Source organism: Macaca mulatta, chromosome 8, assembly GCF_049350105.2.
Source record: "Macaca mulatta isolate MMU2019108-1 chromosome 8, T2T-MMU8v2.0, whole genome shotgun sequence".
Lineage (NCBI taxonomy): Eukaryota > Metazoa > Chordata > Mammalia > Primates > Cercopithecidae > Macaca > Macaca mulatta.
Window position 1 is genome coordinate 70,892,863 of NC_133413.1, and position 24,941 is coordinate 70,917,803.

A 24,941-nucleotide genomic window follows, 5' to 3' on the forward strand; every position below is an offset into this window, starting at 1 on the left:
TTGGCCCAATGACTAGCTTACTTTAAATGAGTAACTATTATGGTAAATTATATCTCAATAAAGCTATTTTTTTAATGCAAGAGAGTAAAATCTCTCCCTTACATTTAACCATTAATTTGTCAGAATCTGATGCTTAGTGGTAACGTAGCCATCTGGCAATCATGAGTAAACAAAGCAAAGAGGAAAAGCTAAAATGCTGAAATAGCTTAGCAGAAAAACAGAAAGAAATTGGCCCGTGGAAATATGGCTGAGTGGCCACATAAACCAACAGTGGCACCACCCTTCAGTAGTTCCTGTAATGTGACAGGAAATATTTCCTATTATTTCTCAGTTGTGTCTTCCATTGTTTACCTAAAACCAATGCACTCATACAACGGAGAAATAGGATGCTGAGCAAAAACACTCTTGGTTACTTATATCAAATCCTTTAGGTGTATGCAGAGCAAACATAAATAAATAAAATAACATTTTCATTGTGCATTTTCATTACAATCCAAATGTTGGCTTCTGATAGAAATGTAATATTTCTTAAAAATAAAATTGTGTCGAAGGACAAGTAAATTGAGCTTTTTGCTCTGATATAGAGATTTTTCACACAGAAAAATCTAAAAGGTATTTTCTGTATCATCATTTTATAGTATCCCCAAAAATAAAGACATGAAGAATATAAACTGCTATGAATGACCATAAAATGTATTATCAGCTAAAGCAATTTTAAGAGTCTAAACCTAATCCCAAATATTTTATATTCACATCAATATTTCTTAATAATCAAGCAGCAGATCTTAGTAGTAGTAGTTTATTATTGTGAGTAGCTTAATAAGTTTCAAGAATGGATTGATTATTGATGTGGATAAGGAAAACATATGCTACTATTTTAGCTACAATCATAATATGCAAAGTGGGGGCATAAAATAGCCATTACCTAGCATCAGAAATATAATTTCCCTTTGGTGAAGTACTGCATGATTAGACTTGCTCAGAAATATTACGTATTCCTGTGACACCGATAAGCATTGATGATAGGATACCAAATTAAAATCGCAACTGTCACCCCATGACATTGAATAAAGAACAGATACTGTGTGTTTTCTATTAACTCATTTACTTAGAGCTAGACTATTTTTAAATAGATAAATAAGTAAATATCAGCTACTGCAATGAATCCCATTCTCTGACCTCTCTTCTGAGTTACAGATGCACTTTTCCAGCCCTTTCCTGGGCATTTCCACAAGATAAATGGCAACTGTCAAATTCAAAACATATCAAATTATATACCACAGTTTCCCAACAAAACAGTCCCCACTTCTGACAATCCTTAGGAGCTCTGCCATCCTTTCAGTTACCAAGACTCAAATCTTAGAGGAACCAAAAGCTCCTCTTTTCCCTGATCTCCAAACAAACTTTGTATCAAAGCTCAGTAAGCCCTCAACATTCTTCTCTCCCCACGCTGGTTCTAACACTCGTTCTTTTTCTTTTTGTCAAGGCCATCGTCCCATTTCAGGTTATCCGAACATCAGATCTGATTTTTAGTCATGATTTCCTAGAGGGCATCAACCTCTTATGACCAAAGTAATTGATTACATTTCACTTCATTAGAAGGGAAAGTTTGTAAGGGAAGTGATTTCTGCATATTTTTTTCACTAATGCGTTATCCTAATACCTAAAACTGCCTAGAGCATACACAGAAGGTGCTCAATAAATATTTAGTGAATAAAATAAATTTCATAACTGTGCAATGTTGAACAGTGATGGTCCACTGCTCTTGGTCAAATAACACATATACATCATACATCTGACCAACTTCATTCAAGAGCTTCCATTCTTTGTCCCCAACCTACCATTCTAAATTTATCCCTAACAAATTTCTAGATTCCCCAAACTCCAGCCAAAATAGACTTATAAAACAGTTATATTTAATTTTATACATATATATTATATATGTAATAATAGCTATATATATATTTATGTCATTAAATTACTATAAAATGCTATGGAGAAAAACAGATTAGAGAAGGCTGACACAGGTTCCAAGTAGATTAAGGAAAGTTTAGGTTGGCCTCACAGATTATCTGGAATTTGAACAGAGATATAAAGATGCTAAAGAAGCAAGTCAAGTGGCTATCTGGGGGCAAGGTGGGAGGAGGAAATCCTCTAGACACAGGACACAGCAAAGGCAAGGTTCCCTAGGTAGGAGAAGGACGTCTCTGCCCTCTTTACATCCTCAACACCTGTCACTATGCCTCAAAGCTTCTCATCTATTCTTTTGCCCACCTTATGTATAGCCCACTATATGCCAGGAACTAAAATTCTATTACAAGTCAAACTTTCAAATATAAAATTCCTAGAATTTAGCTTTGAGTTTAATTACATAAAAACTTCAACCACTCACACATTCAGCACGACCATATTTGACCTGGACAACTTTCTCCCAATTCCCTTCCCCTCCTGGCACTGCCATGTCATTTAACAACACATGGGTCACCTGGGCCTCATGCTCAAAATCTCAGTTCATGCCTAACACTGTGTACATGTTCACCGAATATTATTCTGAAAAATAACATCGTATTTGGTCAGCCCAATTTCATACCTCCTATCTTTGTCCATACCCCAAAGAAGAAGGTTAGAAGAGAAGGGCAAAGTCATCTGCCATTTTTCGAATCTTTGCCCAACCCCCCTGCCCGCCATAAAACTCAATATTTATTCAAAAACGCATTCAAAATGCTTCTGAAATTAGACTAGAGCAATCAAGTATAATTCTTCCTACAAGGAAGGCTCAAATTTAAATGGAATCAAGAAACAAAAGTCTAGTTGTCCCAAGGCTTTTTAGCTCCCTTCACATCAGTAATGCCAGTAGGACAAATCTTAATAGTCTAAATTAGAATTATGTAGTGCTTAGACAATACTGGCTATCACATCAATGTCAAAGTTAAGTCTCTTCAAATTTAGATATGGGTAAATATAAAATATCCATGTAATTCGATGCATCTTCATTTGTGGGTTTCATACTCAATATTCCTTATCTTTATATTCTATTTTTAAAAATTTATAAAGATACAGAAAGTTATAAGAGCCCCCAGGTGCACTGCTGGGATATGTACATCTACATTGAAAAAGAGCATGAACAATGAGAAGGGTGTGACAGAAAGGGAGAGAGTTCAGGACCATCAATTGACAACAGCAAGCTGTAGTGATTCCAAGGAGTGCAGATATCAAGACAAAGTCCCTCAAAAAGACATCCCGAAAGGGGAAGTTCTGCTGGTGTTGCCTAAGAAACTCAAGCAGAGGCATATATTACCCTGTGAACATCAATACGTTAAGACCATCGGACTTTAAATGGGGATAGAAATTCCGAAGCTGAATTCTTTCCCTTGAGAATACAAACCTACTCCAGTTAGCAATAAACATAAGCTAAAATCTACTAATCCTTAGTTTAACTCACTCTTCTGTTGTGGGACAGGAGATCAGCACTGCTCTGAGTAGGACTCAAATTATATAAGGTGTAGTATAGCTTCAAACATTGTGATCTCTTCACCCTCCCTAGAGCTAATGACATCTCTATAACTTTTCAAGGAACTGTGACCCCAACTACTATAGGTTGAGCATCCCCGATCCAAAAATCTCTACTCCAAAATATTCCGGTGAGCATTTCTTTTGAGTATCATGTTGGTACTAAAAAGTTTCAGATTTGGAAGCTTTCCAGAGTTCAGATGTTCAGATTTGGGATGCTGAACTAGTGAATATATGAATATATTGCAAAGATTCCAAACTCTGAAAAAAAAACATTCAAAATCCAGAACACTTCTGGCCCCAAGCATTCCAAATAAGGGATACTCAACCTATATGGTTCTTTACCTAACTTGAAAGTGGATGGAATTAAAAGCAACATGGCCCAGGGTGGTGGTTCACACCTATAATCCCAGCACTTTGGGAGGCTGAGGCAGGCATATCTCTTGAGGTCAGGAGTTTGAGACCAGCCTGGGCAACACGGCAAAATCCCGTCTCTACACAAAAATAAAAAAAATTAGCCATGCATAGTGGCACGCACCTATAGTCCCAGCTACTCAGGAGACTGATGTGTGAGGATGGCTTCAGCCCAACAGGCGGAGGCTGCAGTGAGCCAAGATCACTTCACTGCACTCCAGTCTGAGTGATAGAGTAAGACCCTATTTCAAAAAAATAAGTAAAAATAAAAGCAATATGGACAGCAACAAAAAGTGACACTATTGTTAAAATAGTTAAAATTCATCAGTTTCCTTCATAATGGTACCTCACTTTCCAACTCCCTTTTTTTCCTATTAAGTGTATACCATGATTATTCCAATAATTTCATTCCAATAATATTCCATTTCTCAAGTTTCATTTCTCAGCATCCTTTTGGCTTTTTCTGAACACTCCTCAAGCCAAATCCATTTATCCTCAATGGCATCTCTCACACCCTCTTCTTTTGCTACCCACATCTTTTTTTTCCTATTGGCCTTCCACCACCCTAGTCCACTCGCTGACATCATCTACCTGCTTAAAAGTGCTAGTAGTTCTCGGTTGCCTCATGAAGGTAGCATCTCATTCTCAGGAAGGAGTTAGGCCCTCCTCAACTTGACTCCAGAACCCTCTGGGATTACTTCTAGTGCCCCTTCCCACACAGCGTGAGAAGCCCAGCATTTCTGCCCTGCCTCATGCTACTTTCCCATCCTGAAATGGACTCCCCAGAATTGTTTACCCAGTGAACTTCTACTCAGTCATCAAAGCCCTCTAGTGCCCTTTCCCACACACCATGCGGAGCCCAGCATTTCTGCCCTGCCTCATGCTGCTTTTCCATTCTGAAATGGGACTCCCCAGCCTTGTTTACCCAGCGAACTCCTACTCAATCACTGAGGCCCAGCTCCAACATCCATTCCTTTCTAGAATATTCTCTGAGCCCAGTAAAAATCAGTTGTTCTCTGATCTGTGTTCTTTATATCCCATTCCCTAGGGCTTTTTTCTTACATAGTAGCCACAGTAGCTTTTGAATAGCCTGCCACACCATGGGAATGTGAACTGCTGGCCCAGATTATCTCTCATGCTCATACCCTCAGCACCAGTCACAGTGGCAAACACACAGCAGTGGCTTCCTGAGTGTGTTTTGAACTGACTTACGTTGTCATTTAACCCTTTAATCATTATCTTTTCACATGTTTCTGTCTTACTTCTACCTCTCTAAACCAGACTGTAGAATCATTAAACACAAATACTGTTTTTTTTTTACATTCTATATTTCTCACAGGGTTTGGCTTTAAACACAGGCACTTAAACACTTGTTTGCTGAATGGTATATGCCGCTCTACCATCTCCCTCCCTAACAGGCTCAAAACTCAGTAAACAGCCCGTGGAAGAGAAAGAGTTACCACAGAACATCCCATCGCAGCTCAGCTGAGGAGAAGGTGACAGACCATGGCCAACGGTACAGCCTTGATTCCGCTATGACCCATGCCACTACCTGTAGGTAGACCCCTTTAATACAGTCAGGCTCTAGATCAGCTAGAATAGAAAACAGCAAGATTGGGAACACAGTTAAACAAACCACGTCAGGGCTGGTAAGCTGATTAGGAACAATGCCCACTGATAAAAATCTGTAATATTTGTTCTCCATAACAAGTTGGATAAGTGATACTTGTTTTTAAAAATCACTGCAAAATATTTCCAGTGCTGTACAACCCAAATTTGAAAGAGGATTAGTGAGTTAAGCCCTGGACCAGGGTCACAGTCTTTGAAAAGTGAATCATCCATAAACCACCCTTAGTTATATCCATGGTTCAAACCGTGATCAGCTCAGGCCAAGATGGTAAACTGCACAAAAACCCACCCAAGTAAATTAGAAAAGAAAAAACGAATAAACCCTGGATGATTCAAAATCCCTCTTTACCAAACCCTACTCCTAAATCCTTTTAGAAAGTAGAAAACTGTTACTCTTAGATACAATGTAGCAAGCAAAAAGGGATGTACATAATCCCAGATGGCTAAAATGAACAAACCTGCAGTGAAAGGAAACAACGTTTCTTTTACTGATTCCCAGCGCTTTGTCCAAGATTCTTGCTAGTGTCCAGTGCCAATGAGCTTTAAAGGGTAAGTGGGAGAATTTGAGAGAGTCGTCAGTCTTACTAACAGGAATGCTGCTTCCCTATTCCTGGTTTCTATAACGAGGGGTTTTCCCTGAACAAAGTTGGCTTTCCTCTCCGCTCCTTCAACCAACTCCTCCTCCTTTTTTCCGTTTTAACTGTTGTGAAATCTGAGCTACTGTTAGGGAGCAGACTCATAAATCCTACCTGGAACACTCCCTGCCCCCCACCGCCCTACCTTCCCCACCCCTGCCTAATTTTGGGCAGACACTCTTCTCTGGAATTAAGCTATGTCTCCAGTATCGTTCTGGCCACAACAGAGGTGATGTTTTGTTCTTCATCTGATGACTCTAAGAATACCTTCTTTCCCAATTTGTTCAGAACTCAGGCTAGGGAGAAGGGATCGCTCTATTGGATCTCCTCTGAGAACTCACCAATTTATAGTTCCCAAGGAATATTCCTGGAAAATGCATTAACTCTGGAGCCAAATAAATTGGTTCCACTGAATAAACTCTCATCCAGAGGTTTAAGTGATTCATTAAGCTGAGTTTAGAGAATTTACTTGCCTTTGGGTTCCCAAGTGAAGACATTAATTGATGAAAAATAGTCTACCTTTCATTTGTCAGGCCTTAGAATAAATGTCTTCCTTCTGTACTTAATGTTTATATTTCAACACCTTAAACTCAAGTTCTTCTATTCATTTCAGTTTCTTAAAGAACAAAACTATATTCCCCTATGGTACAACATTACATCCAATATACCTAATACTGCTCTTAAAATGTTTTTAGAAAGCACTTCATGTGAATATCGGCTTTTATTTAACATTTTCCACCACTACATGAGAAATTCAGTCCAAGGTGCTTCCAACATTACACTATTAATTTTTTGTTTTGTTTTGTTTTTTTGAGACAGAGTTTCGTTCTTGTTGTCCAGGCTGGAGTACAATGGCGCAATCTCGGGCGACTGCAACCTCTGCTTCCCAGGTTCAAGCAAATCTCCTGCCTCGGCTTTCCTAGTAGCTGGGATTATAGGCACGTGCCTATACACCTGGCTAATTTTTTGCATCTTTTAGTAGAGACAGGGTTTCACCATGTTGGTCAGGCTGGTTTTGAACTCCTGACCTCAGGTAATCCGCCCACCTCAGCCTCCCAAAGTGCTTGGATTACAGGCATGAGCCACCACACTAGGCCTAAACTATTAATTTTTACAGTCTCTTCCTGAGTTGTATAAGGGTAGGTAGAATTTTATTATCCTTATGTACTAATGAAGGAATTGAGGTTAAACAGTCAGAAAACAAACGTCATGATGAACTGCAAGCAAAATGCCACTCTCCCTGACTAAAAATTTACATTGCCAGAGTAGGCTGCTGCCTAGGGAACCATGTCACAAAAAGGTCCATGTCTCAGAGGACTCACGGTATGTTGTTCTAGGCTTCCGTAATGAATTTTTGTTGTGTGGAGCCCTACAAAGCTAAAAGAGAAAATGTATTCAAGTACAGCAAAGCAGTAGCAAAGGCGCAATTATCTTACTAACATCCCTGCGCCATTTTAAGCTGTCAATCTTAAATACCAGAAAAAACAAAAGCAAAACATATGGTTTCTATACAGGTTAAAAACTTACAGAGTTAAAATCTCCTATCATTTGACTCAACCAGAAGTTTTATCATCCTGTTGCCCAATTATCCTTCTCAAGGCAATATTTATTTTCCTTGCAAAATACAGTGATTAATATACATTTTACTGGATATGCATGCATAATCATCATAATAAAAAGATGTGTCAGGAAAAATGACCTGGAAATGTCCTTTGGTTAGACTTATAAAAAAATACAATATATTCAACTAAACAGGGAAGAAGTTTTAAAGAAAAAAGAAGACTTTACATTATTTTCTCCATTCATACTCTGCTTTTTTTTTTTTTTTTTTTTTTTTTTTTTTTTTTTAGACATAGAGTCTTGCTCTGTCACCCAGCCTGGAGTGCAGTGGTGCAATCTTGGCTCACTGCAACCTCTGCTTCCCAGTTCAAGCGATTCTTGTGCCTTAGTCTCCAGTAGCTGGGACTACAGGCGCCTGCCACCACACCCAGCTAATTTTTGTATTTTTAGCAGAGACAGGATTTTGCCATTTTGGCCAGGCTGGTCTCGAACTCCTGACCTCAGGTAATCTGCCTGCTTCAGCCTCCCAAAGTGCTGGGATTAAAGGCCTGAGCCACTGCGTCCAGCACAAAAAGGTTTTTGCATCTCCCTCAAGATGTTTTGAGAAGATTTTTATCATCACAATCACAGTCCCACCTTTGATGTTCCCCATCTCTTCCTAAAAATAGGAAACAAAGCAGGGTTTTACTCTTCGCTGACCTCTGAACTAATGTCTAGCCCTTTTTCATAGATGAGTTTTACAGACAGGTTGGAAGAGGTTTACTAGCTGGCCTGAGATTGCAGAGGTTAGATGTAAATCTAGGTTTTTTTCAACTTTGGAGCCTGAATTCGCCAACTACATTATTCAGACTTCCTCCCACACTGCCACAGAGTCAGGGAGGAAGCCGCAGGGGTCCCAGGTTCTCCAGTGACTTTTCAGAACCTACACCTTTCTTAACTCTTCCCCATCAAGAACATTTTCCTACCCTGTGTCTCGCTGATTCTCATTTTGATGGGTTACAGAAGTTAGCCTAGCCTATAATGACCCATGACTGGTTATATCTAGCACAATGCCTTTCACATAGTAGTTGGTAAATATTTTGTGTACCAGGTAACAGGCCAGGTACCAGTCCATGGCCCAGGACTTGAGGACCCCTGTTCTAAAGACTTGCCCATTTAGGAAAAAAGCAAGTAGGAGAAAAATCACAAACTGCATTCAAACTCCCCCACTGTATGAAAAACTCCCTGGGTTGTCTATTGTACTCATAGCTTGTCTCCTTAGCACTTAGTCCAGGGCCTGAACATGACATACTTTGGATGGATGGATGGATGGATGGATGGATGGATGGATGGATGGATGGACAAATAAAAAGAATGAATGGACGGATATGAGTTATTCAGATGGCCACCCAATTATGGACTATATATTCAAATCAGACGCTACTTATTATCTGAAAACATATTGACAGGAAATGTATTTTACTGCAGATGTATTCACATCTCAAACAACATATTTGTATTCGAAGAAATGTCTTCAAAATCTTCCTCTAATGAGCTTCTGATGACCTAAATTTGCATACTGCAGAGGCAGGTTAGGGGAGTGAGGTCTTTTTAATGTTACAAAAACACAGTTTTGATTTCTGTGGTTTCAGGTAACTGTGGTCCAAAAATATTAAACGGAAAATTGCAGAAATAAACAGTTCATATGTTTTAAATTCTGAGTAGTGTGATGAAATCGCACACCATGCTGCTACATCTCATCCAAGGTGTGAATCCTTCCTCTGTCCAGCGTCTCCACACTGTGCACGCTCCCTGCCCATCAGCCAGTTAAGAGTCTTCTCAGAGATCAGATTCACTGTCATGGTACTGCAGTGCTCATGTTCAAGTAATCCTTATTTTACTTAATAATGGTCCTAAGGTGTAAAAGTAGTGCTGTTGGCATATTGTTATAATTGTTCTGTTTTATTATTGGTTCTTGTTAATCTCCTACTGTGCCTAATATATAAATTAAACTTTATCACAGATACGTATGTATAGGAAAAAACGAAGTATTAATATACATAGGTTTGGTACTAGCTACAGTTTCAAGCACCTACTGGGGGTCTTGAAATGTACTCTCCACAGTTAAGTGGGGACTACTGCATCTTCTGAAGCAGCAGTGCCCAACCTTTTTGGCACCAGGGACCAGTTTCATGGAAGACAGTTTTCCCACAGACTGGGGGCAGGGGATGGTTTTGGGATGATTCAAGCACATTACATTTATTGTGCACTTTATTTCTATTATTATTACATTGTAATATATAAATAAATAATTATACAACTCACCATAACGGAGAATCAGTGGGAGCCTGAGCTTGTTTTCCTGCAACTAGATGGTCCCATCTGGGGGTGATGGGAGACAGTAACAGATCATCAGACATTAGATTCTCATCAGGAGTGTGCAATGTAGATCCCTCGCATGGACAGTTTACATTAGGGTTCATGCTCCTATGAAAATTTAATGCCACCGCTGATCCAACAGGAGGTGGATTCAGGAGGTAAGGCTCACTGGCCCACTACTCACCTCCTGCTGTGCAGTCAGGTTCCTAACAGGCCAGGTACCGGTCCATGGCCCAGGACTTGAGGACCCCTGTTCTAAAGACTCACCCATTTAGAAAAAAAGTGAGTAGGAAAAAAATCACAAACTGCATTAGAACTTCCCCACTGTATGAAAAACTCCCTGAGTTGTCTATTGTACTCACAGCTGTCTCCTTAGCACTTAGTCCAGGGCCTGAACATGACATACTTTGGATGGATGGATGGATGGATGGATGGATGGATGGATGGACAAATAAAAGAATGAATGGATGGATATGAGTTATTTAGATGGCCACCTGGTTATGGACTATATATTCAAATCAGATGCTACTTATTATCTGAAAACATATTGACACGAAATGTATTTTACTGAGGAATTTAGATCTGTCAGAACCCAGTTGAAAATATTTTCTACCTGCAGTATCTATAACCTTACCCATACATTAATTACATATTATACTCATTTATAGGAACCAATTTTTAGTTTTTCTACAAAGTTGCCTTCTATCATAAAATCAGCTAAAATATAAATGCCTTTTAGCAAATTTAGTTTGCCAAAACAACCTTTTGTACATCCTCAAACAATGGCAAAGAATGAACTACTAAAAGAAATACTAACAAGTATAAAATCAAAGGTAGCTTCAAATTAGCTTCTCAAAGGTCAAGTTGGCCTTATTCACTTCTGAGTGGGAATACAGCTAAAAGAACATTTCTGTTTGTTCAACATTGTAATTTATTTTCTACTCGGTAAACTGTGAGGTTTCTCCATGAAATGTAAAAACAAATATGCTGAATCAAAGCAGAAACCATGCTTTTTATGAAGTAAAAATGCAAGTGCTCATTAGAATTCAGGAAACATAAAATTTGTTTGCTTTTTTTTTTTTTTTTTTTTTTTGCCAAGATGTGAGAGGGAGATTCTGCAATCATGACTTCTGGAGAGGCCACTGCACAAGGCTCTCCTGCCTTCATCTGTTTATATACAGGCTCAATCTGCTAGCTCTATGGGAGATTCCAGGATACCAAATCATCATCATCGTAATGATTATTACATTTAGAGACAAGTTGTTCCTTTTTTCTGGTCTACCAAAATAATAAGACTTGCCAGAAAAGCTGAACATTCAAATTTCAAATTATTTCCTTTAGTGTCAGTCCTAACTCCTCTTAATACAAACCTTTCTTTTTACTCCCAAAGCAACCTCAATCCAAAGTATTAACTACAGCTGCAAAATAAAATCTCAAACTAGAGTTGATTTTCCTGGTAATAACTGGCTGTGGTAGGTGAAAAAAAGCACTGCCTAGAGCAGAAGTCAGTTCATGGGCCATTTCTGAGGTTGTGGCCCTGAGCTAACCTCCCTCCTCCACAGACCTCAGTGAGCACCTCTGTAAAGTGGGCAGGAGTAGGCTATCTACTAAATCCATCACCCCTTCAACCCCATTCTTGGAGGTAGCAGGGATTCGACCTTTGCAACACACACCCCTCCTCTGCTGTCACAAAGCCACTCTAACTTCACAGCCTGTAAGACAGGGGCAGGGTGCCACAGCCTCACTACCACCCTCCTGTAGAAGGTGAAAGCAGTCCCCCTCTGAATGTGCGGTGCTTACAGACATCAAAGCTCCTTATATTGGTAGGGGGTGGAAGAACAAAGCCCATTGTGTTGTCTCTCTGCAACTAAACCATAAGCAAAAAGAGCACCAGTAGAGGATAATCCTTACATGGAATATTTCATTAACCAGACGATACTCTTCTTCATCCAGGCCATACATATGGTTTCCTACAAATGATCCTGTGCAATTTAACCTTTTGAACTCTTAGATTTCTTCTATGCTAGATAGGAGTTTGGACTAGATGACCGTGAAAGTTCCTTTTAAATCTGTATTTCTTTCGTGATATATCTTGTATCTAATCTTCAGAATGTTCACTCTGAAACTAAAGTCATCCCATTACATTTCCTTGGAAAATCAATGGAAATCCCTATTTTAGAAAAGGTTCAACAAACATGAAGCTCTATTTGAGATGTTCCTGAAAGTAAAATAACTTGAAAGGTCAAATTTCACTATTAACCAGGCAAACTCTTCCTGGGATCTCCTTAGAATACCAAAATACATGAATAAAAATAAATCCTTCTGTGAGGTGAGCATGCAAATGACTTGGGGAGCAGCAATCTTAAAGACCATTCACTTCTACTAAGAGAACACTAAATACTAGACACTACCATGTGCCGCCTGGAAAGAGAAGAAGAGATGTGGGATATCTGGTGACCTGGTACAGGGGCCAAATGTAGTTTACGGATTAGCGCTATATTATGAGATAAAGTCTTCAGAATATTTTTGTTGGCCTATTTTGCAACCCAGGCCTGGACTCTTCACAATTAAAGCATCCTTCTCTGTACAATGAATTATTTTTCTATTTACCTAATGCACCCAACTTTCCATCAATAGCTGGTATGTGGCACAATCGTCACTAAGTCCTTTCAGAGTACACAGAGCAGCAGCTGCTCTTTAAATACAATATAAAGAAAGATAAGGCTCCAGCATACAATATGGTTAGACCTCCTTCTTGGCAATTCACTCTTCAATCACAGGCTTTTAGGCCTGAAAGGCAAGAAAGTCAGGCTCACCATACATGATCTCTTGCTAGTCTGTGGGCAGGATCAGTGCCTATCCCTGACAAAATTACCATTCATCTGTAGTGATGCAAGAAAAATTGAAATAATGTACATTTTTAAAAACCTAAATCTATTCACTGTATGGGTCCATGACTTATTTTGAGATCACATCCTTCCTACATTTGGCTATTAAAGATCCTCTCTTTATAAAATGATGAGGACAGCAGACAGTAATGTTCTTAATTGGAAAATTAAAACTTGACACACTGTGGGTCTCCCCATCACTTTCACCCAGGCTGGAGTGCAGTGGTGCGATCTCAGCTCACTGCAAGCTCCGCCTCCCGGGTTCATGCCATTCTCCTGCCTCAGCCTTCCAAGTAGCTGGGACTACAGGCGCCCACCACCACGCCTGGCTAATTTTTTGCATTTCTAGTAGAGACAGGGTTCCACTATGTTAATGGTCTCGATCTCCCGACCTCGTGATCTGCCCGCCTCAGACTCCCAAAGTGCTGGGATTACAGGTGTGAACCACCACACCCAGCCCCACTTTTTTGTAAATTGTATTGATCCAGAAAAATCTAAATGCCTGAGAAGCTCTCTTCCCTGGAATTATGAGAGTAGCTATTCATGTATAAAAATTCACTATAATTTACCAAAAATTACACAGACCACAGAGTTAGGCTACTTTGAAGCAGCAAAGATGGCAGTGTCCACAGATAAATGACACACATAGAATATACAGCCTGAACATAGAATGTGAACCTGTGAGCCTAAATACCCAGGAGCCTTAAATCTGTAACAGAAGTTAATGTAAAGGGAATAAACAGTTCCAGTGGAATGGTGAATGCATGGAGTGAATGCATTTTGCTAACTAGTGTGTTAGCAAAATGGCAAAAAAAAAATCATATAGCATTAAAGTTGGACTTCACAAGCTAAGACATCCAACAAAGTTCAAAGAAAATAAGGAGCTTCCACAGCCACCAGAACAAACACACAAGAATTAATTTTAGTTGAACTCAAACTTGTCTTAAATCAATAATCTTCTACTCACATTAATGTCTTGACTGAATATCACAATGCAAAACACCCACACATTACGGAAAAGGATTCCAGCTGGTGCTGGGTGCAGTGGCACACACCGATAGTCCCAGCTACTCAGGAAGCTGAGGCAGGAGGGTCCCTTGAGATCAGCTCAAATGTACCCTGGGCAACATAGTGAGACCCTTTCAGGTAACAGGAGGAAAAATGCAGCATGATTATATTGTTCTCTTGTTATAAGGCACTGTCATTTAAGTATAACCTGGAGTATTCACAATAGAATTCAGATTTACCAGATGAGAGCATGATAAGCAGTGTCAGATGGCTGTGGAAAGATATGTGTTTCTGAAACCTACAGGTATCAAGAAGGAAAAACACAAATACATCTTGTTTAGTGCAGAGCTGCAGTTTAAACTGTTTAAAGTCCCAAACTCTGTTAATTTTTGAAACCGTGACAGTGCTGACTACTGGGAGTATTAAAAATCTCTTTAGGGCTGTTGTTATATTTATAATTTCTAAAAGGTGAGGGAAGATAGCTCGATGGATTTCTATTAAAAGCTGTTCCTGGCCAGGCGAGGTGGCTCACGCCAGTAATCCCAGCACTTTGGGAGGCTGAGACGGGCGGATCACCTGAGGTCAGGAGTTCGAGACCAGCCTGGTCAATATGGTCAATTGACCTGGTCAATACAAAATACAACATTTTTGTATTTTTAGTAGATAATGCATGGTGGCATGCACCTCTTATCCCAGCTACCATGGAGGCCGAGGCACAGAATCGCCTGAAACTGGGAGGCGGAGGTTGCAGTGAGCCGAGACTGTGCCATTGCACTCTAGCCTGGGTGACAGGGCAAGACTCCCTCTCAAAAAAAAAAAAAAAAAGGTCATTCCTGTGTGTTCCATGTAACAGATAGAGTATTTGCTTACAGTGTCTGTCTGTTTAATAAGCCAGCCATTTAATTTTCAATGAAATCAACAAAAAAGAAAAAGGTGCGTGGATATGTATGTGATTTTGAGGGAAAAAAAAAGTCAGTCTTAAAATGTAAGTAAAATATGGAAAGTGACCTTTAAAACACACACACACACACACACACACACACACACACACACACACAGGGAAAAAAAACCACGTTCCCAAAAGCGTACCTGGTCTTACTCTACACTGTGCGGTTGGCCACGTCCCTATGCTTGAGGTGGCCCTTGGTGGCAGTTCAGAAGCAGGGGACCTGTAGTCCCCTGTATAAGCCAACTCATACCTAACTCTGTATGAGCCAACTCGTCCCCACTCCCAGGACATTCTTCCACATGGAAACCCCCTCTCCTCTCTTTTACCATAACACAAGAGCACTCTCCTCCTCAGAATCCACCTCAGTTTTCACAGTCTCCACAAAAAGAAATCAATAAACAATCCTGGCTTGCAGAGATCTTCTCCTAGTTCTGCATAACCATAGCATTTACACACTCAACAGGATAGAGCACTAAGTGAACACCGGATGACTGATACAAGTATTTTCTCTGGAATTGGATCAGGGATAATCTGGGATTAAAAGAGAACATAAATATTATTCGCCACGTATTTTGGAAAAATCATAGTCAGCAATTCCATTATCCTAAATACAAATACAAAAGTATTTAGGATATTAAATACAGAAATACAAATATTTCTGCAGAAACAAAGCCTCACTAGCAGGATTTATTCTTCATTCAAAACAAACCATTACCTGTGCTTAATGGACCGGAGCTGTTGAAACGCCACCAAGTAACTGAACCAGTCTGGATATTCGGTCCAGAAATGCTATCTGAGTACAGAGCAAAGAGCACAGCTTGCTAATTACGCTTCCCACAGCTTTTAAGTTCTTCATGTCACGAGCAGAGCTATGGAGTTCTCAATCAGAAGTTCTTGCCTCTCCATTTACAGCTACCTCTCCCCAAAACTTTTGTTACTAGAGTCTGTCTTTGAGGGCTGAGATGAAATGAAGAAATGGCCTTTGAAACCCAAAGGAGGCAGGGCAAAGACCTTGACAGTCCAGGGTGGTCTTGCCCCTCACTTTGTGACACACGACCCAGTGGGGTTAACTGTCTTGGATTGTTTTGTGTCTTGTTTCCTTTTTGATGCATTCTGGTGTGAATTTTTCCTTGTCAGGTTGGTTGAGGATGGGACAGGAGCCAGAGGTGACACAGAAGTGTCGCAGGCAGTAGAAAGGAGAGGATATCTATAGGTACTGAGCAAACAGCTCCTAGACAGGTAAGCTCTGAGGGCCTTCCCCATCAAGGCCTTTGAGAAAGTGCTTCTCCTTACTGTCCGCACCACTGCACACCTCCTCCACACTTCAATATGCTGGTTTGGGTTTTCTCTCTCCAGTCTTAAAACATGGAACGTTTCACATCTAAAGTTCACATCTTTTATTAATAATGAAAGACATATCCTGAGCTTCCAGAGATTCTTTTTTATTATAATTAAAGTAATGCTGCAAAACACTTCAACAGCATCTTCTAACATACATGTATCACTGACGTAAAATTATACAGCCATGATTTCCAGCCTCTGAAGTGGTACTGGATATCGTATCCGGTCATGAGCAATTTTATATTTAATATTAAGCACATACACAGTTGGGAATGTCAGAGAAAAGACTGGAAGACCAGTGGCCCCCAAAACATACTCTTACATGACACTAAAGGGCTATTTTCTGGGGTAAACTGAGGTTCCTTCTAGAAATATCATCAAGACCTGACTGAATCCAACATGCCCTCACTTTCACCAGTGTGGACTGTCTGTCTCCACTGTGCCTGGCAGTGGGCAAATGATGGGAGTAAAAGTGGGGTGAGAGGGAGCTCCGTTCCTCAGGAGCTCACAGGCAGCGAGAAAGACGCTATGAAGACTAAATGGTACAACCCATGGGGCCAGCGCCGTGGCAGTGCCCTATCAAGCATATAGGGAGCACAGAGAGACAGAGGAATTCTGCCTAGAGAAGAAACTAGAGAAAAGTCCCACAGAAGACATAAGATTTCAACTGGCTATCAAAGAAAGAGCAGGAGTTAACTAAGAATGTAAGTCGGGGAAGAATGCTTTGGACAAAAGAATCACTCTCGAAAAATCTCTCTTTCTCCCTCCCTCCCCCAGTGGCTTGGGGTGAATAAAAGCAACCCACCAATTTTAAACTAGCTAACCTAGACTTTTCATTACTGTTGCAGTTTCTCCAATGGTTGTTTGTCTTCAGCTCGTCACCCATTCATAGCATCCATAAAAGTGACCTACTGAATTTGCAGAGGCAGAATTTTTACAAGAATAGTAACACTAGGGTCAAATTTAATACTGTAGATTGCCTTTCTGGCCATATGCTCATGGCACATGCCAAGCCACAAGAGTAGATGGGAAGGAAGCTTCATGTGCTGCCCTAGGCTTCTATTGCATTAAGCATTTTTAAAATTTTAGTATAAACTGATAAAATGCAAGAGCTATGCATCTACTTTTAAACTAAATCATTTTCAGTAAATCGCTGAATACTGTATTCAGAAAACAAGATTTTTACAAGATGATTTGTTACTCTTACCTCCATGGGAAAAGCTTTGAAATTAACCGTGTGCTCAGAACCACGCTGGTTTTCTCTTCCCCAGTGAAATCTCACTTCATACAGTTCAAATTCATGCCCTTGAGGCAATGGTCCTCCCGAAAGAACTGAAAAAGAAAATATATGTTACTGAATTACATCACACATTTACCTCAGCATTATAAACATTAGAGACTTTTTTTTTTCACCAAAATGCTCTCATGGGTTCTACAGATTAAATTCACAAAGTCAAAATGAGAAATTTACCACAACTGTGAGGTGAATTTAAACTATCTAGGCTTGGCTGAAATTCTTGTCCTGGCCATTCAGACATAGTAGAAGTTCAAAACCTCTGAAAAACTCATAATGATATGTATATTTTAATTTCCTATGTGTTTTCAGTCTAGAAGTAGACAAGGAAAACAAATTCCTCTCTTAGAGATTTAAGCTTAGCACTGATCAAGAGACAAAAAATATGGTTTAACTCTCAGACTGACCAATAATATTCTGTAGATGTCTAAATAAATTAAACTACATTTGCAGATCATCCACTTGTACTAGGAGGCTTCCAATTTAGAGAATTGTGGTGTGGACTAACAAAACTATCCATGAAGAGGATTGATTAGCATTAAGTCAATCAATAATGAAATTGCACTTCAATAGCTGATGGACATTCATTACCACAAATGACACAAAATAAAACTGCAATAAAATATTAACAATACTCAAAATATTAACATCAGTCCCACAAGATCATGTCTTTTTCTCATTGTTGGATATGATCAAGACCTTTGTCCCCAACAAGGGCACACTAAAGGATAATGAAAAATACATTTGCATGAGAACCTGTCTCAAAACAATAAAATTCTTTAGTTAAAAATTCCCTGACAGCATACATACAAACTTGAAATAAAGTTTCCTACAAACAAATGGTCAATTTCAATACAAATAAAAGTTGTTTAACTCAGGGCATTTTTCCTCTAGCAATTCCCAATTCTGAATAGTATCAGCTAAGAATTTTAGGTTATTTAGCTAACAAAATTCAACACCTTCCCTTTCCTAGAAGTAGACTTTTTGAAACAGATCATCCTTCACATTTGGGTTGCCTTTGAGGAGGACATAACAGATTCCACACCTCTTTTGAGGAAGAGTTCTGTCATTCATCCTTATCCTAAAACTCAAAGAAGAAAGCAAATTGGTGCAACAATATTTACTTGTTTGGTTGGTTCTTCATCTAAAGACTTGTTCCAAAAAGGATTTAAGGCTGCTTATGTCAAGGTACATACAATACAGTCAGACAGCATAAATTTGGAAAAAGAACAAGGGGAAGCAAAGAAAGAGGCTGAAAATAGATGGAGAAATGAGGCTATCAGACACAATGGAGGTCATGGAGTCCTTGATAAAGGTACCCCACAAATCTGCTCCCAAGCTTTCTAACAGCTCAAACAACAAAGACAAGCAACATCCAGAGCAAGAACTAACTTTAATTTTTTGAGTGGATACACTTCACATCAAGGGGAAGGGAAGTGAGATTCATGGCCTTTAGGATCACAGTGTCATGCATGATTTTAGATTTTAGTGTTTGTCCTCATGCTTGGTCTGACACGTCACACAACAAATCCAAGGGGATAGTGTTATCATCAACCCCACAGACAGGGCAGAAAAGTGGGATGAGAGGGGCTAAGTGTGACCTGCCACAGTCAGCCTCCTAGCAGGCCCCAGGACAGGACCTGGAGCTCGAATCTTCTGACCTACATTCCAGGGGTGAGGCAGGGATAGGGAAACCCAAATGTCAGTATCTGTGAGCATGAACTAAAAAATAATGACTTATCTAAGCCTAGATTTATAAACTGAAGTTGCTCCTTGGAGAACTGCACTTTATCCTATTTCCCAGAATAATCTAAAAACTTGTAATACATGGATCAGAAAGGTTTGTAGATACTCAGAACCACAGTGCAAGCTCACTTCACCTTCCTCTCCAATAAACATCCATTCTGTGGATTTAAGAATGTATGAAATGTTTTCTAAATAACCTCACAACTCATGCTTTTCTCTTGGCTGTCCAAATTTGGTCTTAAGAAAAACCAGGACTGAGACTAGGAGTCTACCCACTGTGTACCCCACCTCCCACACCAAAAAGGAAAAAGAGAACGAGAAAATACACCCCTCGCCACCCCCAGCAACAGTGGGGCCCAAGGCCTCAGCGGGTGAGCTCTATAACACCACTTCTAAAACAAAGCGATAAAACTGTCCTAGAAAAGGCTCAGCTCCACATGGCTAAGGAAGAAGAAAGAGGAGCGTCATGAAATGAAGCACATGTGACATGGGAAAGACAATTTTTAAAACTCCTTCCCCAAAACCCCTTTATCACATACACTCAGAACACACACACACACACATACACACACACACACACACAAAGGCACATGGTATTTCTAAAACTGTTCTGTTACAGAGCAGTTTACTAGCTCTACTAGTAAACAGCAGTCTACTGGTACTGTCATATGGAAATGAATGATACAGCTTGTAGCTAGTCTTGACAGTGATTTCAGGGGACCATAAAGAGATCCATGCTTCAAAAATACACTCCCTGCATGACCAATGCTCAAAACTTCCTTAACAGCAATGAAGCCTTTCACTTAAACTTGGAGACAGTTTAAGTGAAACACTGTGGAACTTCAAACTGCATAGACCCATGTTTTGATAGGGAGAACTTCAAAATCCAGAGAAGTTTACTCATCCTTCCAACAGGTATTTTTTTGATCATCTACTACATTGTACCAGGTACTGTATTAAGTATTTACAATACATTGATTTTGACAAAACAGACAAACTTCCCTGGCCTTGTAGATCTTACATTCTATCATGCTGAAGTGTAAATTCATATATTTTTCAAGATCGTATTTTTTCTGAGTCCTATCTGGTTATTACATCGCAGGTTTATTAACTGTCATGTCATGATACTCAATACAATGACAATAAAGTAGTTATATTCTATGGTATGAAAGGGAATATACTGAGAAGGGAAGTGTTTTGCCCCAGCCTGGTTCTCCAGGGAGAGGTGACAAAGAGGTGGCTGTCAGCCAGGAACCAGGCTCTGGGTACTTTTCACTGTTGCTGCAGATGAATAATCCAAAGTTAAACCACATTAAAGTCACATAGCCACACAATGCCATAAAAAATGACAAAACTCTGAATTCAGGGTATTATGAAGTGCCAGGTAAGAGCATTACCTGTTCATCCCCCAAGAATGATTGTGTTTACGGACTAAAAATAAACAGCAGCTCTGTTTTATCCATCTGGTTCTTCATCTAAAGACTTGTCTGGTAACATCCTCTTTCAGCATTATTCTTCCTTTTTACTGCTTACATTTTTTTAAATAAAGAAAAAAATGATCTCAGAAGGGGAAGCCTTTTCCTACATTTATCCAAATCAAATTTTGATCAAATTTAATAATTTTAATCCCAGCACTTTGGGAGGCCGAGACGGGTGGATCACGAGGTCAGGAGATCAAGACCATCCTGGAGAACACAGTGAAACCCCGTCTCTACTAAAAAATACAAAAAACTAGCCGGGCGAGATGGCGGGCGCCTGTAATCCCAGTTACTTGGGAGGCTGAGGCAGAAGAATGGCCTAAACCCGGGAGGCGGAGCTTGCAGTGAGCTGAGATCCGGCCACTGCACTCCAGCCCGGGCGACAGAGCGAGACTCCGTCTCAAAAAAAAAAAAAAAAAATTTAATAATTTTGCTGAGTGATATTGGGTCACTACATGGCAGGTTTATTAGTTATGATGTCAGCTGGTTCAATAAAGTTACAATGAAAAAACATGAAACTCCTACTGATGACATGCTGAATTTTTTTAGAAAAGGAACTTGTGAAAAGAATATAAAATAAACTGATGCCATTGCCACAGCCTCCATTTTCTTTAATGCTCTTTAATATGCTTGGCAATTCCATTTATAAAACATAAACAAGAGCTCCCTGAGAAAGTTTCTGTAAGATTTGAAAACCCTATAAGATGTGATGTATATACATTTATCTAAATCTATCTAAGCTTCTACAATCCTTTGCTGAAAACCAATTTACCAGATAATTCAGAGGCTAGTGCTCAAGCCTTATTCCTTCTCTTTTCATTTGACTTCAACGCTAAGTTTTGAGATCAACTCGACTCCTGGCCCTGTGCTGACCACTGAGTGTACAAAGCGAAGAAGATCCAGGCTTGGTGTTGACTGGGCAGTCTCAGTGGTTAAAAGAGTAAACTGAATAGTCTAAATAGAACATATTAAGAGCAGGAAAGAGTAGCAGGAGAGCATCCAGCAAGGGACAAGCCAGTAACAAGCATGAATCATAAAGTCAGGGAAGATGTTCCCAAGAAGATATCAGTTCAGCTGAGTCTTGAATAAGCTAACAGGTGAAAAGTGCATGCAGAGTAGAGCACAGAGCCTAAGAAATATTCTGAGACATGAAGCAGTTTAAGTGTGTTCTAGGAGAATAAAATCAAAAGTTAGCAACAGTCAAGGCGGGCATGAGGAGGAGACATACAGCCTATGCTTAGGAGCGGGGGTTTCTCCTGTCCGGAACCATCGAGGGCTTTTAATCAGGGGACTAACATGGTCATATTTGCAATTTGAAGTATTATTTGTGCAGTATCTGCAGATGACAGAATAACAAACGGTAAGCCTAACCAGTTAGAAAGCTGCTATCATGTCCAGTCACAGATGGTGAGGCCGGGAGATGGAGCCTGCAGAGCCACACCTCCAGCACAGAGGAAGCCCCACACCAGTGGGTCCCTGGTACACCACTCGAAGGATCCAAAGGATTCATTCTTATTTATTTATTTATTTGTTTATTTATTAATTTTTGAGATGGAGTCTTGCTCTGTCATCCAGGCTGGAGTGCAATGGTGTGATCTCGGCTCACTGCAACCTCCGCCTCCCAGGTTCAAGTGATTCTCCTGCTTCAGTCTCCCTAGTAGTGGAGATTATAGGTGTGTACCACCATGCCTGGCTAATTTTTGTATTTTTAGTAGAGACAGGGTTTCACCATGTTGGCCAGACTGGTCTTGAACTCCTGACCTCAAATGAGCCACCAGCCTTGGCATCCCAAAGTGCTGGGATTACAGGCATGAGTCACCATGCCCAGCCCCAAAGGGTTCATTCGTAATGGGTTTAAAGACTTTATAACCTCAGAGTAACTTTTAAGAAATTCCAATTTTATCTCTAAAACTTCCCCAAAATAGTATTATTTAGCTCTTTTTTAACATTTGAGGCCTTAAAAGCAAAAATTTTTCAATATTTTTAAACTGTCCTTGGCTGTTAACCTATAGCTCTATTAAATATCTTCAGCTCTTAAGGGTAAAGATCATAACAATAGCACGGAGAGCAGGCCGGGCAAAGTGAAGCACATGCAAAGTGATGCAGATGACACCAACTAACCAGGTAATTCAAATGCACCGAAGTTATCCAATAATAAATACAGTAATTAATCCAGCCAGGTACAGTAGCTCACACCTGTAATCCCAGTTCTAAGGGAAACCAACGCGAGAGGATCACTTGAATCCAGGAGTTCATGACCAACCTGGGTAACATAGCAAGACCCCTGCCTCTACCAAAAATTTAAAAATTATCTGGGCATGGTGTCAGGCCTGTAGTCCCAGCTACCAGAAAGGCTGAGATGGGCAGATTGCTTGAGCCGGGGACTTGGAGGCTGCAGTGAGCTATGATCGTACTCCAGCCGGGCAACAGAATGAGACCCTGTCAAAAGAAAAAGAAAAAAAAAGAAAAGAGAAGAGAAAAGAAAGAAGGAAAAAGAAAGTCAGCCCTGACATTTCATATAAACAAAAAATACGGAGCCTCTTCTTCAGTGAAAATAATTTTTAAGATATTTTTGACAATTTCATCTTTAAATCAGCAAGGTTGCTAAGAAACACTGTAAAAAGTTGTCATGTTTCGGGGGGGAAGTAGGATTAATAATCATCGCCATCTATCCTAAAATTAGTATTGAGAATTATAAAAGACCCAGAAGTAAAATATTCTAATTAAAGTTTCTATAATAAGTAACAGTGAAGGGCACAAATGACCTATCTTGATTAGCAATTTCTCCCATAATGATGGTCCATTAAAAATGTCATTACCCTTAAGACATTGCTTGTAGTCAGCGGGAGTGACACTACTGCACAAGTGGTGTGGGCAGTCTCACACATTTTCTCACTACTTAAGTATCAAACCACTCAGGCTAGAAATCTGTAATTATTATTATTATTATTTTAGTTTTTATTTATTTATGTGTTTTTATTTTTATTTTTATTTATTTATTTATTTATTTATTTATTTATTTATTTTTTGAGACAGAGTCTCACTCTGTCGCCCAGGCTGGAGTGCAGTGGCGCGATCTCGGCTCACTACATGCTCCGCCTCCCGGGTTCACGCCATTCTTCTGCCTCAGCCTCCCCAGTAGCTGGGACTATAGGCGCCTGACACCACACTCGGCTAATTTTTTGTATTTTTATAGAGACGGGGTTTCACCATGTTAGCCAGGATAGTCTCTATCTTCTGACCTCGTGATCTGCCCGCCTCAGCCTTCCAAAGTGCTGGGATTACAGGTGTGAGCCACCGCGCCGGGCTGAAATCTGTAATTAATTTTTATGCTTACAATCCTCTTTATACCACTGCAAAGATGTTTAATTTTAATTTGCCCGTGTACCTTAAATGTTAAGATTCCTGACAGTGACCCATTTGTCCTGCTGAGAAGCTAAATGATACATGTGGCAGCCTTAATAAAATTCGCCATACTCCAGGAGATATCAGAACCAATAGTCTGGTCAGATCACCCTGGAATGTGATGCTTGCTTCGACTCCGTGTTAGGAGGGAGGGACTCTGCTACCTTGAAACTTGCCCAGAGTAGAGGTAGAAGAATAGTTACAGGATCTGAAACTGAGGGCTCCATCCCAGGCATCTCTCTCCACTGATCTCCTCCACTCCCCTGCTCCACATAACTAACCCATGACATTCTGTAGACTGCATTGCAGAGATCACTCCTGTGTCTTCCCCTCCTTTTCCACTGACACTGCAATGCCTGTGGTTTTGGTTGAGTCTTTTGTACTAACCTTCAAACTGGCTCACACTCTCTCCCAGATCCCATCTCATTAAGTGCTGCCAGCTTGATTTTCTTAAAGCAATGTTCTAATTATGACTTTATCCTACAAAAAAAAAAGAAAGGTTCTACCCTTCTCTGTGCAGGGTCCCTCATGAATTTGCTCCAAAATACCCTCTCTATTCTACTTCCTGTTAACCCCTTTTGTCATGAACAAAATCTTCTCTTCCAGACATACTGAAGGATTAGCCTTTCCTCGTACAACCTCTAGAACTTCCTGTATCTGTGTCCTTTTTGCAAGCTGTCCCTTCTTCCCACACACCCCAGGCTCCCCATATACAAATGCTATTCA

General features: G+C 40.0%; 1 protein-coding gene across 1 annotated transcript in view; it reads right to left on the minus strand.

The window, feature by feature from the left end:
• The window catches only part of CA8 (carbonic anhydrase 8), a 92,185-nt gene that overhangs the window by 58,736 nt on the left and 8,508 nt on the right, over positions 1 to 24,941 (minus strand). The window contains 1 exon segment of the mRNA NM_001261295.1: positions 17,500 to 17,624. Within this exon segment, the coding sequence (NP_001248224.1) occupies positions 17,500 to 17,624 (125 nt within the window).